The sequence below is a fragment of the Somniosus microcephalus genome, chromosome 11 (genome assembly GCF_052327205.1).
Source record: "Somniosus microcephalus isolate GS21.2 chromosome 11, FLI_Smic_1.0, whole genome shotgun sequence".
Lineage (NCBI taxonomy): Eukaryota > Metazoa > Chordata > Chondrichthyes > Squaliformes > Somniosidae > Somniosus > Somniosus microcephalus.
The window spans coordinates 23327198-23344191 of NC_140997.1; the positions used below are offsets into that span (position 1 = coordinate 23327198).

Below are 16994 nucleotides of genomic sequence, written 5' to 3' on the forward strand. Positions count from 1 at the left end.
AGCACTTTACCAGGTCGTAGAACACATCTGTAAGATTCGGGTTTCATTGTCTTTTCATTCCTCCTGCAGACTAGAACAGCCATACCTGTCAGCAAGCACGCAGTTCTTCCAAGCACTGGGCCACTGCTCATCGCTGGAGCGATTCTGCATTGTTTCTCGGCACGGAACCTTCCAGCACGATGCGGTGATCTCGTTCATGACCAAGTGCCCGACTGTCATCATGTGTCACATGTTCACGGGAGAAACTCTAGTGGCCTGCAAGAGCCTTCAGCAAGCACTGATTCAAGGGTGAGTGAAAGAACTGGCTTGTGTACACTAGCAGTGAGTCACAGCTGCACTATATAAAGGGAGCCAGTGCCCGAGCTACTTGATGCCTTGTGTGGAAGTACACCAGAGAGCTAGTGGGTCTAACGAATGCCAAATAAAGTGCAGCAGATAACCAGCAGGTTGCCTTTAGATCCCATCAATACATGTTTTTAATTACGGGTTTTAAAATGCTATATAAAGGAATGATGTATAATTTAAAAGTTCATAACTGACACCTTTTTTAAACATCTCCTGTTCAGGCTGTCAGCTTTGCCATATTTCTGAGGCTAGGTGTTAGAACATGAGAATATAGGTACCCACACTTCCTGATGGTTCAGTGTGTGGGCGATTGCAATGCCTAGTGTGGCACTTTCATACAGAACTGGAAGGTTTAACTGAGCTCGGCTTGGGTGGTGTAGAGGGGCCTACGATTGGCCTCAAGTGTTACCGTGCTAAGGAAGGACGGGTCACATCATCGGGTGACTCATCAGTCACCCGAGAACTCATTTTTAATGTGGAAGCAAGTCATCCTCGGTTCCGAGGGACTGCCTAAGAAGAAGAGCTAAGGAAGGGGGTAATAATCAACCAGAATTCCCATTGCTGATTACTGTCTAGTGACTCTTGCTGGAAGTATGTATGTTTGGATGCACATCAATGGCTATGACACACCCCCCCCCAAGTCATCTTGGTCATGTATCCCAGAGGTTCTCGAGCATTTTCCTTCTGAGGACCCCCTCCTGTGTTACACGGACCCCTGTAACACTTTTTTTTTTAAAAAGAGTGCATCCTGTCACATGGTAAAAACCAGCAGCAAATGTGCACACAGCAAAATCCCACAACAGAAAATTAAATGGCCCATATACGATGTGCACCTAAAGCTCCAGGCTCGTATCCCAATATAAAGGTTAACTTTCATGGCCGTCCGCACCTTGTGTGAGTAATGCCCCCGGGACTCGGATCCGGGACCGCGGGCAGTTTGATCAGCCTCCCGTGCCATGCTCTGCTCTGTAAATAGCGGCCACGGACAAGCAGCGGTCAGCTGTATAAAGAGCGAAAGGTGAAGTCGGTCGAACATTCGCCCGACACTCTTTGGTTAATTCTCGGCCCATTACCCTACAAAATGGACATCAAACCCCACCAAGCTGTTGCTCCGCTTACCCGATTTAAAATGGCGGGCAGGAGAGCGCGCACCGCGTGGCCTGCTGGGGGAAAAAAAGAACCCGCTGCTAACTGTCACTAACGGATCTGGGGGCGGAGAGGGGGCGGGGTCTCCTCCTCCAACATCAGCGGAGATGGTACATCGGCCCAACCTCACGTCAGTGCACTGAATTAAACACTTTTTTTTGGAGGTGGGTAAAAAAAATACGTAGCCTATTTCGAGGTCTCATTCTTAATAGTAAACTGGGCACCGCTGACATCGGAAGTGATCAGTCTCACACTTTTTTTGTTTGTTGACCCTGCTCGCTTTTTTAAGAGATTTTTAAAAAGATTTTTTTCTTGAAAGATGCTGATTTGGCGGACCCCTTGAAACCTTCCGGGGGCCGCGGAACCCCGGTTGAGAACCCCTGATGTAGCCTGTTAACACTGTCTAGGCTCACCCACACACAAAGGTGCCAGAAGGCTGCCAGTGCTATAAAACCATATGCCAGCACAAATCCTTGCCTTGCAGAAGAGGGAAGAAAATGGAATAAAAACAGAAAATGCTGGAGATACTCAGTGGGTCAGGCAGCATCTGTGAAGCGAGAAACAGAGTTAACGTTTCAGGTCATCGACCTGAAACGTTAACTCTGTTTCTCTCTTCACAGATGCTGCCTGACCCACTGAGTATCTCCAGCATTTTCTGTTTTTATTTTAGATTTCCAGCATCTGCAGTATTTTCTTGTATTTGCGGAAGAAAATGGAGGTTGGCATGGAGAAGAAATATTATTTTGAGGCCTGAAGGGTTTCGCTTATTCTTTAAGGGTTAATGGGGGTTGTTAATACTGCTGGCTCCTGATGCGTGGATCTCATGCAGTCTGCAGCAACTCCGTGCATCCTGACAAAAAATTACCTTTGAAGTGCAGTGCAGTGACTGTCGCGCAGGTAACAATAGGAAAGTGTGTATTTTGTAAGCACTGGGCAGCTGCATTAAGATGTGTTTGAATTTTTTGTCATAATATTTCCCCCCACCCTAGATAATAGGACCGGGCTACAGATGATGTCTCTTTCTCTTTCTCCTGCCTATCTCAATCAGAGCAAGAGCGTTGAGAGATTTCTTTACTTTGGCAGTAGGGGGCAGTGTTGTAAGAGGCATCTGACTGCAGTTGTATTTCCATCTTCCATACATGGCCAATATATGAAAGCCTGTTCTGTAACCTAAACACGGTAATGGAATTGAATGGGACTAAAGTATCGTAAGTGTTTTACTGCAGTATTGTGACATGTTAAACATCATCTCGAAATGGTGTTTCAGCAGAAAGGTTGCAAATGGTTCAGGATTTTTTTCTCTTTTTTGCTCTTGTACTGCATCACTCGAGCACGTTTGGTGCGAATAAAAGAGTAGCAGTGCTGCAAAGTTATTAGTGGATTGTTTGATTTATACGGTCGATGTGGACTCATAAATGATTCATGTGTACATTATCCTTTTCATAATGGATAGAGGTACTTAATCCCTCTGGATTTCCTGAAAATGTTATCTGTAATCTACATTCTTGTGTGTGATGTATGTGTGTTTGAAGGTAGCTGCACTTTGGGAGGAGAGAGGAAAAGAACGGCTTCAAATCGAGGAGTGGTAAAATGTAAAAAGCAAGGGTAAAAAATTACAATCGGAAGGGAAGTGAGAGAAAACGAACGGCAATGAAAAGAGACGCCGGGAATCCACAATGTGTAGCAGCATGGTGAATTGCACTCTCTCGCTCATTCCCCAATTTAAATGTTGCCCAAAGGGGTTGAGTTGAGTGGATTTTTTTTCCCTTATGAACCACTAGCTTCTATAATGCATGCTTTGAGTTCCTCGTAGATTGCTTACAACACGGGTCCATTTACAGGAGGTACTTTGGATTTTAAAGTATGAGGCCATTGCTGAATCAATTGCTGATTCCGCTCTGGCCTGAAGCAGAGACCTATTTATTTTCTTAGCCTGTGTCACCATGCTGTAGGTTGCTGTGTGGGAGGTTGTACTTTCTCTCTCTTTCCCCAACCCCATGCCTGTTTATGCTGCATTTTCACTGCAGTGAAGTTAATCACATGAGGAACAGTGAAATTAATAAGGAGCATAGAATAAAAAGGTGAGTCCTTGATAGCGTTTTTGAAGCCCATAGCGATCTTGGTTCACACTTTCTGCTGCTTTGACATCGATTACAGAGCACACCACGTAGCATGGAATCGCTTTTTGACAGCTAGTTATTAGATGTGGTGCTTTTGCAGTTCTGCTGTTTGTGGCTGCCCTCATGCCAGGGCAGAATGTATCCTCAGCTTCTAAGGATAATAGTATTTTGGAAGAGGTAGCGCATATTTTTAGGGTGAAGAGCATTAGGCTTTCTTTTGAGTCTTACTGATCATATTGGCGCATGTCTGGGTGAATCTTTCCACTGTGATAATTCCTCTGCCAGCCCCAGTGATTTTAATCTACAGTCACTTCATGATGCACGGTTTATTTCCAGTAATTCACAGATCGCACGGTGGGAATATGCAGAGGAACTATCCGGGCAGGCTTGCCACATTTATCGGTGCATCCATGAGATGGATTATCGGTCATGGTGTGTCAACCTGGCAGATAATTTCAATATGATGGCTGGCCTGGTGTATTAAGCATGGCTTCGATTTATGTGAGAGCTGCTGATAATGATCCCATTTTGGATGGAAATATGAAGTGTTAATGTAGAAAATTTAGTCAACGTGGTAGGAATTAAAAATTAATAGTGGTCGTTTCTCCAGTGGCAAAAGGGCATGGGAGAGTGTGGAAATTATGAATTTTAAAAATTTGTTTATGGGATGTGGGCGTCGCTGGCAAGGCCGGCATTTATTGCCCATCCCTATTTGCCATTGAGAAGGTGGTGGTGAGCCGCCGCCTTGAACCGCTGCAGTCCGTGTGGTGAAGTTACTCCCACAGCGCTGTTAGGGAGGGAGTTCCAGGATTTTGACCCAGTGACGATGAAGGATCGGCGATATACTTCTAAGTCAGGATGGTGTGTGACTTGGAGGTGGTGGTGTTCCCATGCATCTGTTGCCCTTGTCCTTCTAGGTGGAAGAGGTCGCGGGTTTGGGAGGTGCTGCCGAAGAAGCCTTGGCGAGTTGCTGCAGTGCATCTTGTAGATGGTACACACTGCAGCCACGGTACGCCGGTGATGGAGGGAGTGAATGTTTAAGGTGGTGGATGGGGTGCCAATCAAGTGGGCTGCTTTGTCCTGGATGGTGTCGAGCTTCTTGAGTGTTGTTGCAGCTGCACTCATCCAGGCAAGTGGAGAGTGTGGTAAACCACTGTTTGTATTCCACTGTGTACATGCCTGGACATGCCTCGGCTGACTCCTCCCACAAGTCCTAGTATAAAGGTGACTGCTCCCCAGCCCTTTGTATTTCTGGACCGGTCGACCACTCGAGGCAGACCTTCATTCTTTTGTTAATAAAAGCCTTTAGTTACTCTCTTAACTCTCAGTCTTTTATGAGTAATTGATAGCGCATCAGAGAGTATTCCATCACACTCCTTACTTGTGCCTTGTAGATGGTGGAAAGGCTTTGGGGAGTCAGGAGGTGAGACACTCGCTGCAGAATACCCAGCCTCTGACCTGCTCTTGTTGCCACAGTATTTATGTGGCTGGTCTAGTTAAGTTTCTGGTCAATGGTGACCCCCAGGATGTTGATGGTGGGGGATTCGGCAATGGTAATGCCATTGAATGTTAAGAGGAGGTGGTTAGACTCTCGCTTGTTGGAGATAGTCATTGCCTGGCACTTGTGTGGCGCCAATGTTACCTGCCACTTGTCAGCCCAAGCCTGAACGTCGTCCAGGTCTTGTTGCATGCGGGCATGGACTGCTTCATTATCTGAGGCGTTGTGAATGGTGCTGAACACTGTGCAGTCATCAACGAACATCCCCATTTCTGACCTTATGTTGGAGGGAAAGTCATTGATGAAGCATCATATGCATAACTCTCCCTTCAGACTTGAGATTGCTCATTAACTACCAAGTTCCTTTTTATCCTGTTTCTTCCAAATCAACAATCATGATTTAATTCCGTACAGTAATCTGTATCCTGCTGTATTCTTCCCCCTCTCGGCTGCCTTCCTCCCCGCCCGACTCTTGCCTTTCTCAATATTTATTGGATTGCTTTCTTCTGTGAGAATGCAAGCCATGGACGGCTCTGTGATTCACCAACAGGAGCCACGTTTGTAGGAGATTGAGAAGAATGCTGTCTGTCCACACATTGAACCGTGTATTGCTGAGCAGGCACTCCACCTAGTGGCTTAGCGAAAACGGACCAAAGTTATGGTTGGAGGTGGCAGTTTGGAGGATTCACTAACCTGCTGAGCTATTGACTTATTTGGTATTGGCTGTTTCTATGTTTTAGTTGAATAGAGCACAAATGCAGTACTGCCTATTTATTTTCTTCTTTTTCTACCAATTTTTCTCTTTCTCCCCCAATGGCATTTGCTCCTTGTTGGGGAATCGTTCTAGTTACCTCGCCCAAGTGACCATTCTTCATGTGTAAGCCAAGACTATGAGTACCAATAGATTATGAGTACCAATAGATTATTTGTCCCAAGGGTGAGCCAGGCTCGATCTTGACGTCCACTTGGGCATCTAGAGGTCACCCAGGCCTGTAACACCATACCAAGCCTTAGTAAGAGTGAGGGGGGAAAATTAGTGAAACAACAACAAAGAAACCGCTAACCTAATGGTGTTTACTACTTGTTACAAAATATAAATCTTCATTGTTAATATTTTCTTTGGTAGCTCAGCTCATTGTATTCAGCATGCTTTTTATTTTCCACTAGTTCTAGTCATTGATTTTTAATTTTTTTTTACTCCAGCCTATATTAGTTTTACAGCGATCATTCCATATATAGGTACGCTGCCTAATCTGAAAGCTCCCCTGATTGCTCATTGGGTACTGTGCCATACTGTTCAAGCTGGTCTCTGGTTTTGATCCCTGCTCTATACTGAGTTAGTCGATTGGCTGGGGAAGGGGAAGGTAACCGTGGTGGCCACAGTTCCGTTGGGGTCTCTGTGCTAGGGAGGGTGTATGGCGGAACTATATCTGATCACTATCCTGTGACGCTGCTGGAGTAAGTATTTGTGGTCATGTGACGATATATGCACTCTGTGGCGGCTCGCTGTCCTAGCTGAAGAATCGGCTCGGAGAGGAGTTCCTGGAGGGCTGCTAGCACACCTGGAATCCTAACTCACTTTAAGTTGCTGCCCCCAGAACAGGAAGAAAGATGAGGGAAGAGGAAGAAATATGTGCAACCTACATTGACCTATATTCAATGTTCATAGATGCAGCACTGACATCCGTGTTCAGTTTTGTTTTCTTTTAGCAGAAGCTCACTGCGGAGACTTCAAACTCCTGATTCCTGAAATGCTGTCCTTATTTGTGCACCTAGAATTTTGCTTTCACCATAAAGCACTTCAATCTTGAAGCGCTTTTAATTTGCTCTGTAAAGATGCAGGTTAAGGACTACAAACATTTTTTTTGTAATTGGAGCATATATAAAAAAAATTGAGCATCCGGAGGTATTTCCTAGTTCCACTTTTTATAAAGGTTAAGTATTATGACAATTCAGTGGCAATAGAAGTCTTGTTTTAGAAAATGTGCATGTGTAAAAACAGCAGGATTGTGAAGCCAGGAAAGGGGGGGGGGTGGTTGTGTGTGTGTGTGTGTGTAAAGCTTGACTGAAGAACCAAAACGCAATATAGTGCACCCTGACACAAGAGAAAAACACAGATGTGCTCCTTCAGTCATTAGCAATGCATTACGCCTCATTGAAGAGCAGATTTCTAGTCCCAGCTAGCACTATCTGTCAACTGCCGTCTCAGCGAGATGAGAATACGCAGGGAAATAAGCCAGCCTTTGTTCTGCAGCACGAACGTCACAGGCAACTAACTTAAGAACAACCGAGCTGGATGGATTTACCAATTCAGAACAGGCATTCAGTACTTAGCAAGTGGGGAGTCATCTTCATCAGCTTAAGTACAGCAGACTGTGGCACTTAATTCTTCTCATTTTGAGCACTTTTTGACCCAGCCAAGTCTGAGGTGACAAAATTTAATACATTTTCTATGGGGTTTAACATTGTTCTTCCTATATTGTAAGGAGCTGGATATATGTTGTCTTTATGTACCCTAAATCTTCAGGAGGGTATGGTTTTCTTTATAAACACCTTTTGGGAATGGACTCTTGATGCCACCTGACCAGCTCAGCGCCACTCATTATTGCACCAAACACTGTCGAGCACTGCGTGGGAATCTGGGTCCACATGCTGGTGAGTGGGGACGTGCTGCTGTACAGGTGCAAAAATGTTGTAATAAGGTTGGGGTAATCTGCTCGTAACATCTGAAAGTTATATTACCAACAGTCTGTCAGAAACTCCCTTTAAAGTGACTGATACTTAAACAGGATTGTGAGTTCACTGGCATTTGAAGTACTGGCCTCTGGGGGTAGAGTCAAAGTCCAAAACCAGACTCCAGTCCCATCTGAAATCTTTCATTTGAATAGTTAGGACCATTTTTTCCCCAGGTCGTTAGATGGAGCACCTCATGGTTGTAGTATATCCCATTTTGGTTATGAGGATGGATCTCCCCTGCCTTTCTTTGAATCAGCAGTTTGTGGCTCTTGAGTTTTTGCACGTTAAAGGAGGACACTGGGGCAGCAGGAAGGGCAGTGGAGATTTTAAGTGAAAATAAGCACAGCATTAAAACCAGTAACTACTTGGGAGACTATCTTCTCTCAAAGGTGGGAGAAGAAATAACACTTCTTACAGGGAAAGTTAGCTTTGTGGTACCCAGTGAGTTACAGATAACTAGTACACCATGTAGTATTGGGGATATGTGTTTTCTTTTGTGGAAGGGTTTGTTTAAATATATCTGTCTGCTTCATTTAGCTTCCATTTTTCACCCCCTATCCTCCGAATCCCAATGCAGTGAATGACCGATTTGGTTCTGCAAGTGGCAGCAGCCACTAACTGTCAGGGTTTCATATCGGAGTCTGGATAGTGATTATTGAGCAGGCTGTTGAACAGTGGAAGCCACGGCAGCTGAGTCCAACCCTGTCCATATACATGTACTTCCAGCAGGACTTGCTGAGCAGCATTACAGAAGCAGGAGCACCCCGGCCAGAGTTTTGTTTTCCCCTCACTAGCACAAGGATGCATGCTAGTGGTAGCACCCGCACTGAAACCCTGGCTGATAGCCGCTAACTAAACACAAACCAGCAATGAAAGGTGGGATTATTCTGGTCTGTATGGCTGGGTATTCATTTACCCACTGAGCCATTGGGGGAGCTATCCTAAAGAAAGACAGACTTGCAGTTTATATATCGCCTTTCACGAGCTCTAAGCGCCCCAAAGCACTTTACAGCCAATGAAGTACTTTTGAAGTGTAGTCGCTTGTAATGTGGGAGGTGCAGCAGCCAATTTGCGCACAGCAAGGTTCCACAAACAACAACGTGATGATGACCAGTAATCTGTTTTTAGGTGCTGGCTGAGGGATAAACATTGGCCAGGACACCAGGGAAAACTCCCCTGCTCCTCTTCGCAATAGTGCCATGGGATCTTTTACGTCCACCTGAGAGAGTAGACGGGGCCTCGGTTTAACGTCTTATCAAAAACAAAAGCACCTACGACTAGATTTTTGTGCTGAAGTCTCTCGCGTGGGACTTAAACCCACACCCTTCTGAGTCAGAGGCGAGAGTGCTAGCCACTGAGCCACAGCTAACGCAGTACTAAAGGCACTTTGTTGAAGGATGAGCAAGCTAATGATGGGAGTGAGTTGTTTTCTTTTTCCTCTTTCCCCGTTGGCGCTTGGAAACAACTTTCTGATCGTGGCCACACCCGACTGGATCACAAATTTGATGAATTAAAAGTGCTGTTAATAGAAACTACGATGTTAGTTTGTGTTTTTTATTGCATATACTTTGTGCAAATAGTTCGAGAGAAACCGGTCTGTTTACTTCAGCCCGAAATGCATCTTAACCTGAACCTCATTATCTAGTCTATCAACACTGGCAAATAGGAGTTGCTGATGCTTAAGCATGTTTTGGAAAATAAATCATACCAATTCTTCCAGGTAATGCACAATAAATAAATTGACTGACCTGTACGTAATCTGTTAAACTGGCATTCAAATGCCTAAATGAATATCACATTACATTGTATAACCCAGCAAAACAAGGCATCAATATTTAGTGCACAATAATTATCATTTGGGTAATAGCGGAAGCAGCTGCTCAAGGACTCTGGCTTGTTAGACCACTATAGTGTGTAGGTACAAATACCAGGAACTGAGGCACAATACGATTTCCATTCATTTAAACAATGATCCCATTGTGGAGCTGGCTTGGCCGAGTTACTGGGCTGATGGTGAGATGGCACTGAATTAACGTCGGATACGGCTGTTAGCGCAGGATGTTTTGAGCTTTTAATGCTAAATTTACCTCTCTTGTGCGCAGCCTAGCTGGCTAACTGCTCTGTTGTCAACAATCATGGTTTGGACAAATGTTCCCAGTAATAAGATGTCAGTCTTTTACATTTTGTTGTTGTTGAATAAAAGTACCAATTTCTGGCTGTTGATCGTGATATTGGTGGAAGCTGGACTTGCATTGCCCGGCCATTATAACTGGAGATTATGCAGAGTGAGAATGAGAAAAGTTGAAAACAATTCTATAGAGTGGGTTCAGGACAATTCAAAGTTGCTGTATAAATTATGAAATTTGCAAAAATGATATTTAAGACCAATACCGCTAAAACAGATTGTTACATTGCTGTTTGTGGGCGCTTACTGTGCGCAAATTGGCTGCCGCGTTTCCTTCATTACAACAGTGACTAGACTTCAAAAGTACTTCATTGGCTGTAAAGCGCTTTGGGACGTCCTGAGGTTGTGAAAAACACTATCTAAATGCAAGTCTTTCTTTATATAACAGGATCCCTAAAGAAACGAGCTGCCCATTGGTGCAGTGGGCTATCCCTAGCACGGTGTTGGGCCTGTGGGTTGTGCAGTAAAGCTATCAGCTCACTGGATGTAGACTAAGTTAATAAACTTAATTTAAAAAAGAAAGTTCTAATCTAGAAATCCAAAAGTAATTTCCAGATTGATTTCTCTCTTTCCCTTGAAGTGCACTGTGTTAGTGTTCAGTTAGGATTGTCATCTAAAAGATATTGTGTAATGTATGTGTTTTTAAGCCTTGTGTTGGCTCAGCAGCGAATGTTGCCATGGCAATGCCGCCTTCCAGGTCATCATTGCATGCACTATCTGATATGCAGGCAGATGGCCCAAGGAACTGGCAGCAATAGCAGAGGGGAGAGTGAGTGACTGAACACTGTAGTCAAGACCAACAGTGGGTAACTGCATAAATAATCGGGATCTTTCGTGTCCATTTTGAAAGGGAAAAGACACCAAGACCTAAAATAGATCAGCAACTCCAGTCTGACATTGATGCATGTTGCTCATCCTGCTAATACCTTTACCTCAGCAATTAGATAAGTAAGGTGACTCCCCTCACTGAAGTTTAGTGCCAGTGCCTTCTAGCATTTTTATTTAAATACATCTTTAAAGAGCCTTGTGTGGCACTCTTTAATGTGTAAACTTCGATACCTTATTCACCAGTAACATAGCATGTGTTTCATACTTCATGCACAGCTGAGTGGAACGGTTCCTCAGTAAACTTTGCAACAAATCCAATTTGTTATTTCTAGTTTTACGTGGACCTGTTTTAAATGCTTGACGACCTACTTCTACCTAATATAAAATGAACATCCAGCAGCGGAGGAAATAAGAATTGTCTGTATTCGGGCAATAGAAGAAAATGTACTTTTTAAGTGAGAAATACTGATCCAGAATTAGCCTCCCCCCACCCCAAAAAAAAATGCACGTGCTCGAAAGACAATTAAAATCTTATATGGAATTTTATTTTCAGTTCTGTTCTTGCCTCTTTTTCAAGTCTTCATCCAAGAGGGGAGCCAGATGGCTTGCTGCCAGGTCTCTGCCAGTGGCACTCTGTAATTACCCACCAGGAGGTTGGTGAGTTGGGCCAAGAAGTCTTTCCATCTGTCCCTGTGGGGATTCACCAAGCAAAAGCATTCTGGCCACGGTTGGCAGTACACTGTATTGAATTGTATGTTGGTGTGTTTAGTACACAGCAGAAAAAAAACCTTATTTTATATTTGGCTCTTAACAAGTGGGTAATTTACAGCAACCAAGTTGAGGTAATTCATGAGAGAGAGCTCGTGGTAACTGCATGACAGTATGTAGTTTGATTTATGTTTTTAAATGTTTTCATTACTCACTTCCCCATCCCTCCTAACTTCCTTTTCACCTGTTCTGAAGGTGTGGACATGACTTGGTTGGAGTACAGCTCCACTGGTACTGTTGGCACTCTGGCACCTTGCCCACATGACCATTTGTTTCATGTGTGAGCCTGGGCAGTGACTGTTGGCCGGTTCTTTGACTAGCATCCAAATTGTTTTGTTGCAGGAGATATTCTGGGGGGGTTTTCCCTCCAGAGTTGTTTGGAGCCCATTTTGAGGCCTTTTCATGGGTCTCTTTAGTTGGGACAAAACGTGTTTGTGTGTTAAAGACTGAGTTACCATGAAAGAGATGAAGGATTGGACAGAGAGATTGAGCTTAAACTGGTTGGAGCAGGTATGCTGTGTAAACAGGGGAAGGGAACGGCGTGAACTCTACCGTCAATTGGAATGGTGGACTACAATCGGACTGGGCCCTTTTTGTTGATTTTAAGTCTTCAGTTCAAGCTTTCACAGTCAGTGGGATTAAAAACACATTTGAATAAGATTGTAGATTTCTTTTTCTATACCCTGCCTGGTTTCTCTTCTCTCCCTCTGCCCCCACCCCTCAATCAATTTTTTTTCCCCTCAATGGGTGTTGCATTTCCTCAGTAACTGGGTGGGACTGTGTAGCCTGCAGACTTCTCTCCAGCTATTATTACTGCTGGCTTGTGATTCTTTGTAAGATTTGTCTGTGCCTGTTTTGGAAGCTTTCGCTTTACACAGGGTTTGTACCTCCATGAAATCGGTGAAGCCTTGTTGGGGTGGGGTCCACAAGTAGAGGTTGCCTTGCTCAAGCGGGTATTATTCATGTTTGAGCCTTGATGGTGAATGCCAGCAGACAATTCCACCATGGAAGGCACCGCATGCTGTTTTCATCCAACACACAATGCAACACCAGAAAGGTGAGGAATGGGAGATCTGGCCATTTCTTTATGTTCTCCTCACACTCTTCTACCAGTAATCACCCTAGTAGATTATTTAAAAATCTTTTTTTGACCCTCCGAATGGTGTGTGTCGACATCCATGGGTGGGGCATCGCATACAAGCCCAGTGTTGTTCCTGCCTGATTCTGTACACACTTTAGGCAGAGGTTGCCAAATAGTAATCGAGGCCAGTTGCAGCATCTGAACTCCTGCCTGAGATCAGCTGACTCAGTGCAGACCAAGGTTGGAACTTGGGTGGGCCTACAGCTCTGTATGGCCGAGCGCCACGTCGTATGGCATGGGTGTGCCCCGGATTGAGTAGTAAAAAGGAAAATGTAGGAGGAATTGTGCAAATCCAGGCATTTAACTAAACTATAAATAGATAAAGAATAAAAGAGAGACTAGTGCAAAAAAATCTTAAATAGTGATGATGTGTGACATGAATCAACTGAGCGGCCTGCGGGTGGCGCTGTCCAGGGAGAGTATAAATACTCGGGCACGGGCCCAGCTTGCACAGGACATTCTTAACAGGAACTAGTGAAGGACACAACTAGACCGCCATGTTGTAAAACAGTTGATTAAAGCTTTGTTTAACGCTTAGACCAAGTGCCTAGTAGTTTTCTTACGTCAATGTGTATATAGATGAAAAATATACAGAAAGTGACAGACAATCTCAAGTGTGCAATATTTCCCCCCCAACTCGTGAAATGTTTTCTAGACAGAAAATGTTTACAATATTTATAGAATCATAGAATGATACAGCACAGAAAGAGGTCATTTGGCCCATCGTGCCTATGCTGGCTCTTTGGTAGAGCTATCCAATTAATCCCAGTCCCCTGCTCATTGAGAGGCTTCCTTCAAACTTTCTGCTTGTCTGCATACAAATGGCAGTCAGATGTGTTTTGGTTTTTAATAATTTTTCCTTTTTGTGAGGGGTAGGTCTGAGGTGATTGAGCTCTTTTCCTCATTTGTATGAGAATTGCGTAGGGTACATCCTGTGTAAGACACTTTAATTGTCTCTGGTTCTGAGAAACCTTATGAAGCTTTTGAGCAAATTTTAAATGAAAAGCAAGCAAACTGCTGTTGTCAAAGACTGTTTAATGTTCACGCGTGAAATAAGTTGTGGCTCGTCTAGTTAATCATAATTACCTTCATCTCTCGCCATATATTTAATATAAATGTCATTCCCTTCTGGTGTAATAAGCTTCACAATTTGCACAGGTGGGAGGTGTACATTCTATCGTATTCGAACTGTGGAGGAGTAAGGTCGGGCTTGCGAGCTGGTGGAGATTGGCACTTTCATGGAGAGTGCGCTGCTTTCAGTAAAGCTTTGAACATCAAAGCACTTCTGTGTCACTAAAGCTTTAAAGCATGTAACGCTTTCTTCTAACCCTATTATATAAATACTCAAATTTTTATCGATCAGTTTTCTACAGATTGTCATCCTTCATTTTGATTTTTGTCACCCTTAACACTTTGATGTCTGCAAGTTAATCAGTGATTTGTACTTTCTGGTAGAGGAGTTTAGAGTCCTAACATTACGCGGTGACTCTGATCTTAAATACAAGGTCCTCAAGACTTCAGATAACAGCCTTGAAAACATTAAACAAGTTATTGTGCGGTAGCCTTAGGATATTATTGACTTGATAGTTTTGAATTTATCTTTCTTTGCAGTAGCCTCTTACTGCATGTTTGATTTGTTAATGTTACATTGCGTTAGGCTAAAGACGTTCTATAAATACAAGTTGTTAGAAAAATTTGCATTATGTAAAAGAAAGCCCAAAACAACAAACCCATGCAGTTTGAAGGATTTGGTAGACAGTGTTTTTCAGTGGAGTGGTACTTCTGGTGTGATATGCTTGGCTGATGCATGTTGTGCCCCTTCTGATCTCTGCAAAGTGAATCACCCAAAGAGAGGAGGGAAAGAATTGTGCTTTTTCCATATCTTAGTGAGGTTAGATCTCCTAACCTCTGCAGATAAAATAGATTGACGAACTGCATGGGGTTGCACTGAGCCCATACAAGACGGGCAGGTCATCTTTTTGATCTCCGTTCTGTGCTGAGTTTGCCAATGTTAATGCCGGTTGGCTCTACACCGACCCTGCTGGAAGTGCGTGTATTGCCCTAAATGAGCTATCCAGGCATTTGTGTAGCTATACGCTGCTGTCTTGTGAAACAGTATGACCTTGATTAGAGGAAATAAAAAACTCTGCAAATCTTGCTCTGTTTACATTCAATTCCATTAAATAAATATCCTGATTAGTTTAGTAGGTAAATGCACTACCAGTGATAACAGACCGGTGATGTAATTTGCTGATCTCAGCTGCCCGTAGTGATCCTATAATTGGTGTCCAAATCCTTTGAGCTTGCGGTGGGGGGTGGGGAGAGCAGCTACTGCTTCCAATTGCTACTGAGTGACAACCCCCCCCCCCCCCCTGAAGCTGGAAAGTGCACATGAGCATGGTTGGCATGTCATGCCACATACAGTCAAATGGGCTGCAAATGTTTGCTGTTGGGTGAAGATCAAAGGACAGCTAGCACCTGTGAAGCAGTGGTACCTCTACCTCGGGACGCTTGCCCAGTATTGTTGGTCACCCTTAAGTGTCAAATGAAAATACCGCAGTGGATTAGTGGAGTGGGTCTACTGGAAGGTTGGAGGTGAAGACGTGGGGGGGGAGGAGGGGGGTGGAAGGGTGAACAAGACTGCATTGTTTCTAAGATCAGCCATACCTGAAGTAGGAAGACATGCCTTAGTATTGCCTCAACTTTCAATGTGGGAACAATGTGTAATTGTTCAATGGTCCCAGGGAAACGCCAAAAAACATTAAACAACTTGGCCCCTTAGCCCTGGGGGAAATGCAAGCCTAAGCATAGAACATAAAAATACCAATGGGTTGGGAAATCATTTTTGAAGCTCTTCCAAAAATGTGATTTTGTGTTCTAAAATAGTTTGCAGGTAACTAATGCCCCTCCACACACAATAAATTGAATGACTATACTTCATTCTTGAACTGCGGGATTTCTTTTTAAAGGAGCACCTCCGCAGGTGTGCGGGGGATGTTGGTACCCCAGGCGATTGGGTTCCATTACCTCTTGATCATTTGGGCTTCTATTTCTATGTCTATCTCATTAACTCAATAAATGGTTTCTCTTACTAAAATTTCTAGAACTGGTGCCAAACAAAATATGCAAATCAGATTGTGCATCTGTTATCCCGGCTTAAAAACAAAACACTTGCGAGTAATTGATGCAGATTTAAAAAAAAAAAATCTTAACCTTTTTCGTGTAATGAGCCCTGGTCTAGACTTGAAAAGTTTTCTTAACTGTAGCCTACAAGGAAGTGCAGGTTTCAATCCAGTTCATACTAAGCTAGGAATATTTTGGGCTGGCAAAGACTACTGGTTCATCTAGTCAACCCTTCTTACTAGCTCCCATCAGTTTCTATAGTGTGACTCTGGAACTAATAGTTCCGTATCCCTTTTCTTATTAGCAATTCCTTTTTTTCCCCAAAGTGTAAACCAGTCATGTTTTTGTGTTCTAGCACCGCTGTTGGTAATCTCGCTTCACAATACTATCCTTTTTTTAAAAAAACCTGTTACCTAAATTTCCCATTTTCCTTTAACCATCCTTAACTTTGAACTGTGTCCCTTATTCCTTGAATCTAGCACCCAACACAAGAACTTTCCTGGATGCAAATTCTCCATACTTCAAATTGTAGACCCATTCAGTTCCCCTCATCCTCCTCTTCAGTGTAATGTCTCAGGATAGACCCACTTCCTCATAACTCAGTCTTCTGAAGTTGATGAAACTAGCCTCCTCTGGACTCTAGTAATTCTACGTCTTACCAATAATAACAACAACTACTTGCATTTATATAGCGTCTTTAATATAGTAAGTCGTCCCAAGGCACTTCACAGGAGAATATTAGAACAGAAGACCAAACGCTTGATCAAAGAGTATGGTTTTAAGGATCGTCTTAAATGAGGAGAGCGAGGTAGAGAGGTTTAGGGAGGGAATTCCAGAACTTGGGGCCTAGGCAGCTGAAGGCACAGCTGCCAATGGTGGAGCGATTAAAATCGGGGATTCGCAAGTGGCCAGAGTTGGAGGAGCGCAGAGATCTTGGAGGGTTGTAGGGCTGGAGGAAGTTGCAAACTGACACAGTGCTCCAGATGCAACCTTTCCCTGAGGCAACTTACAACTTTAGCATCACCTCCAGCATCACCACCTTGGTTTTATAAGTCGTATTTGTTTGCATTCTTTACTGGTTTTAACAGCTTATCCACCAAAACC

At 43.7% G+C, this 16994-nt stretch overlaps 1 protein-coding gene across 2 annotated transcripts in view; it reads left to right on the plus strand.

Annotated features, from left to right (window-relative positions):
- Positions 1 to 16994, plus strand: part of fbxl18 (F-box and leucine-rich repeat protein 18) — a 45228-nt gene that overhangs the window by 26358 nt on the left and 1876 nt on the right. For both annotated transcript variants that reach the window (XM_086000334.1, XM_086000333.1), the window contains exon 4: positions 70 to 288. In XM_086000334.1, the coding sequence (XP_085856460.1) occupies positions 70 to 288 (219 nt within the window). The remainder of the gene's footprint in view (positions 1 to 69; positions 289 to 16994) is intronic.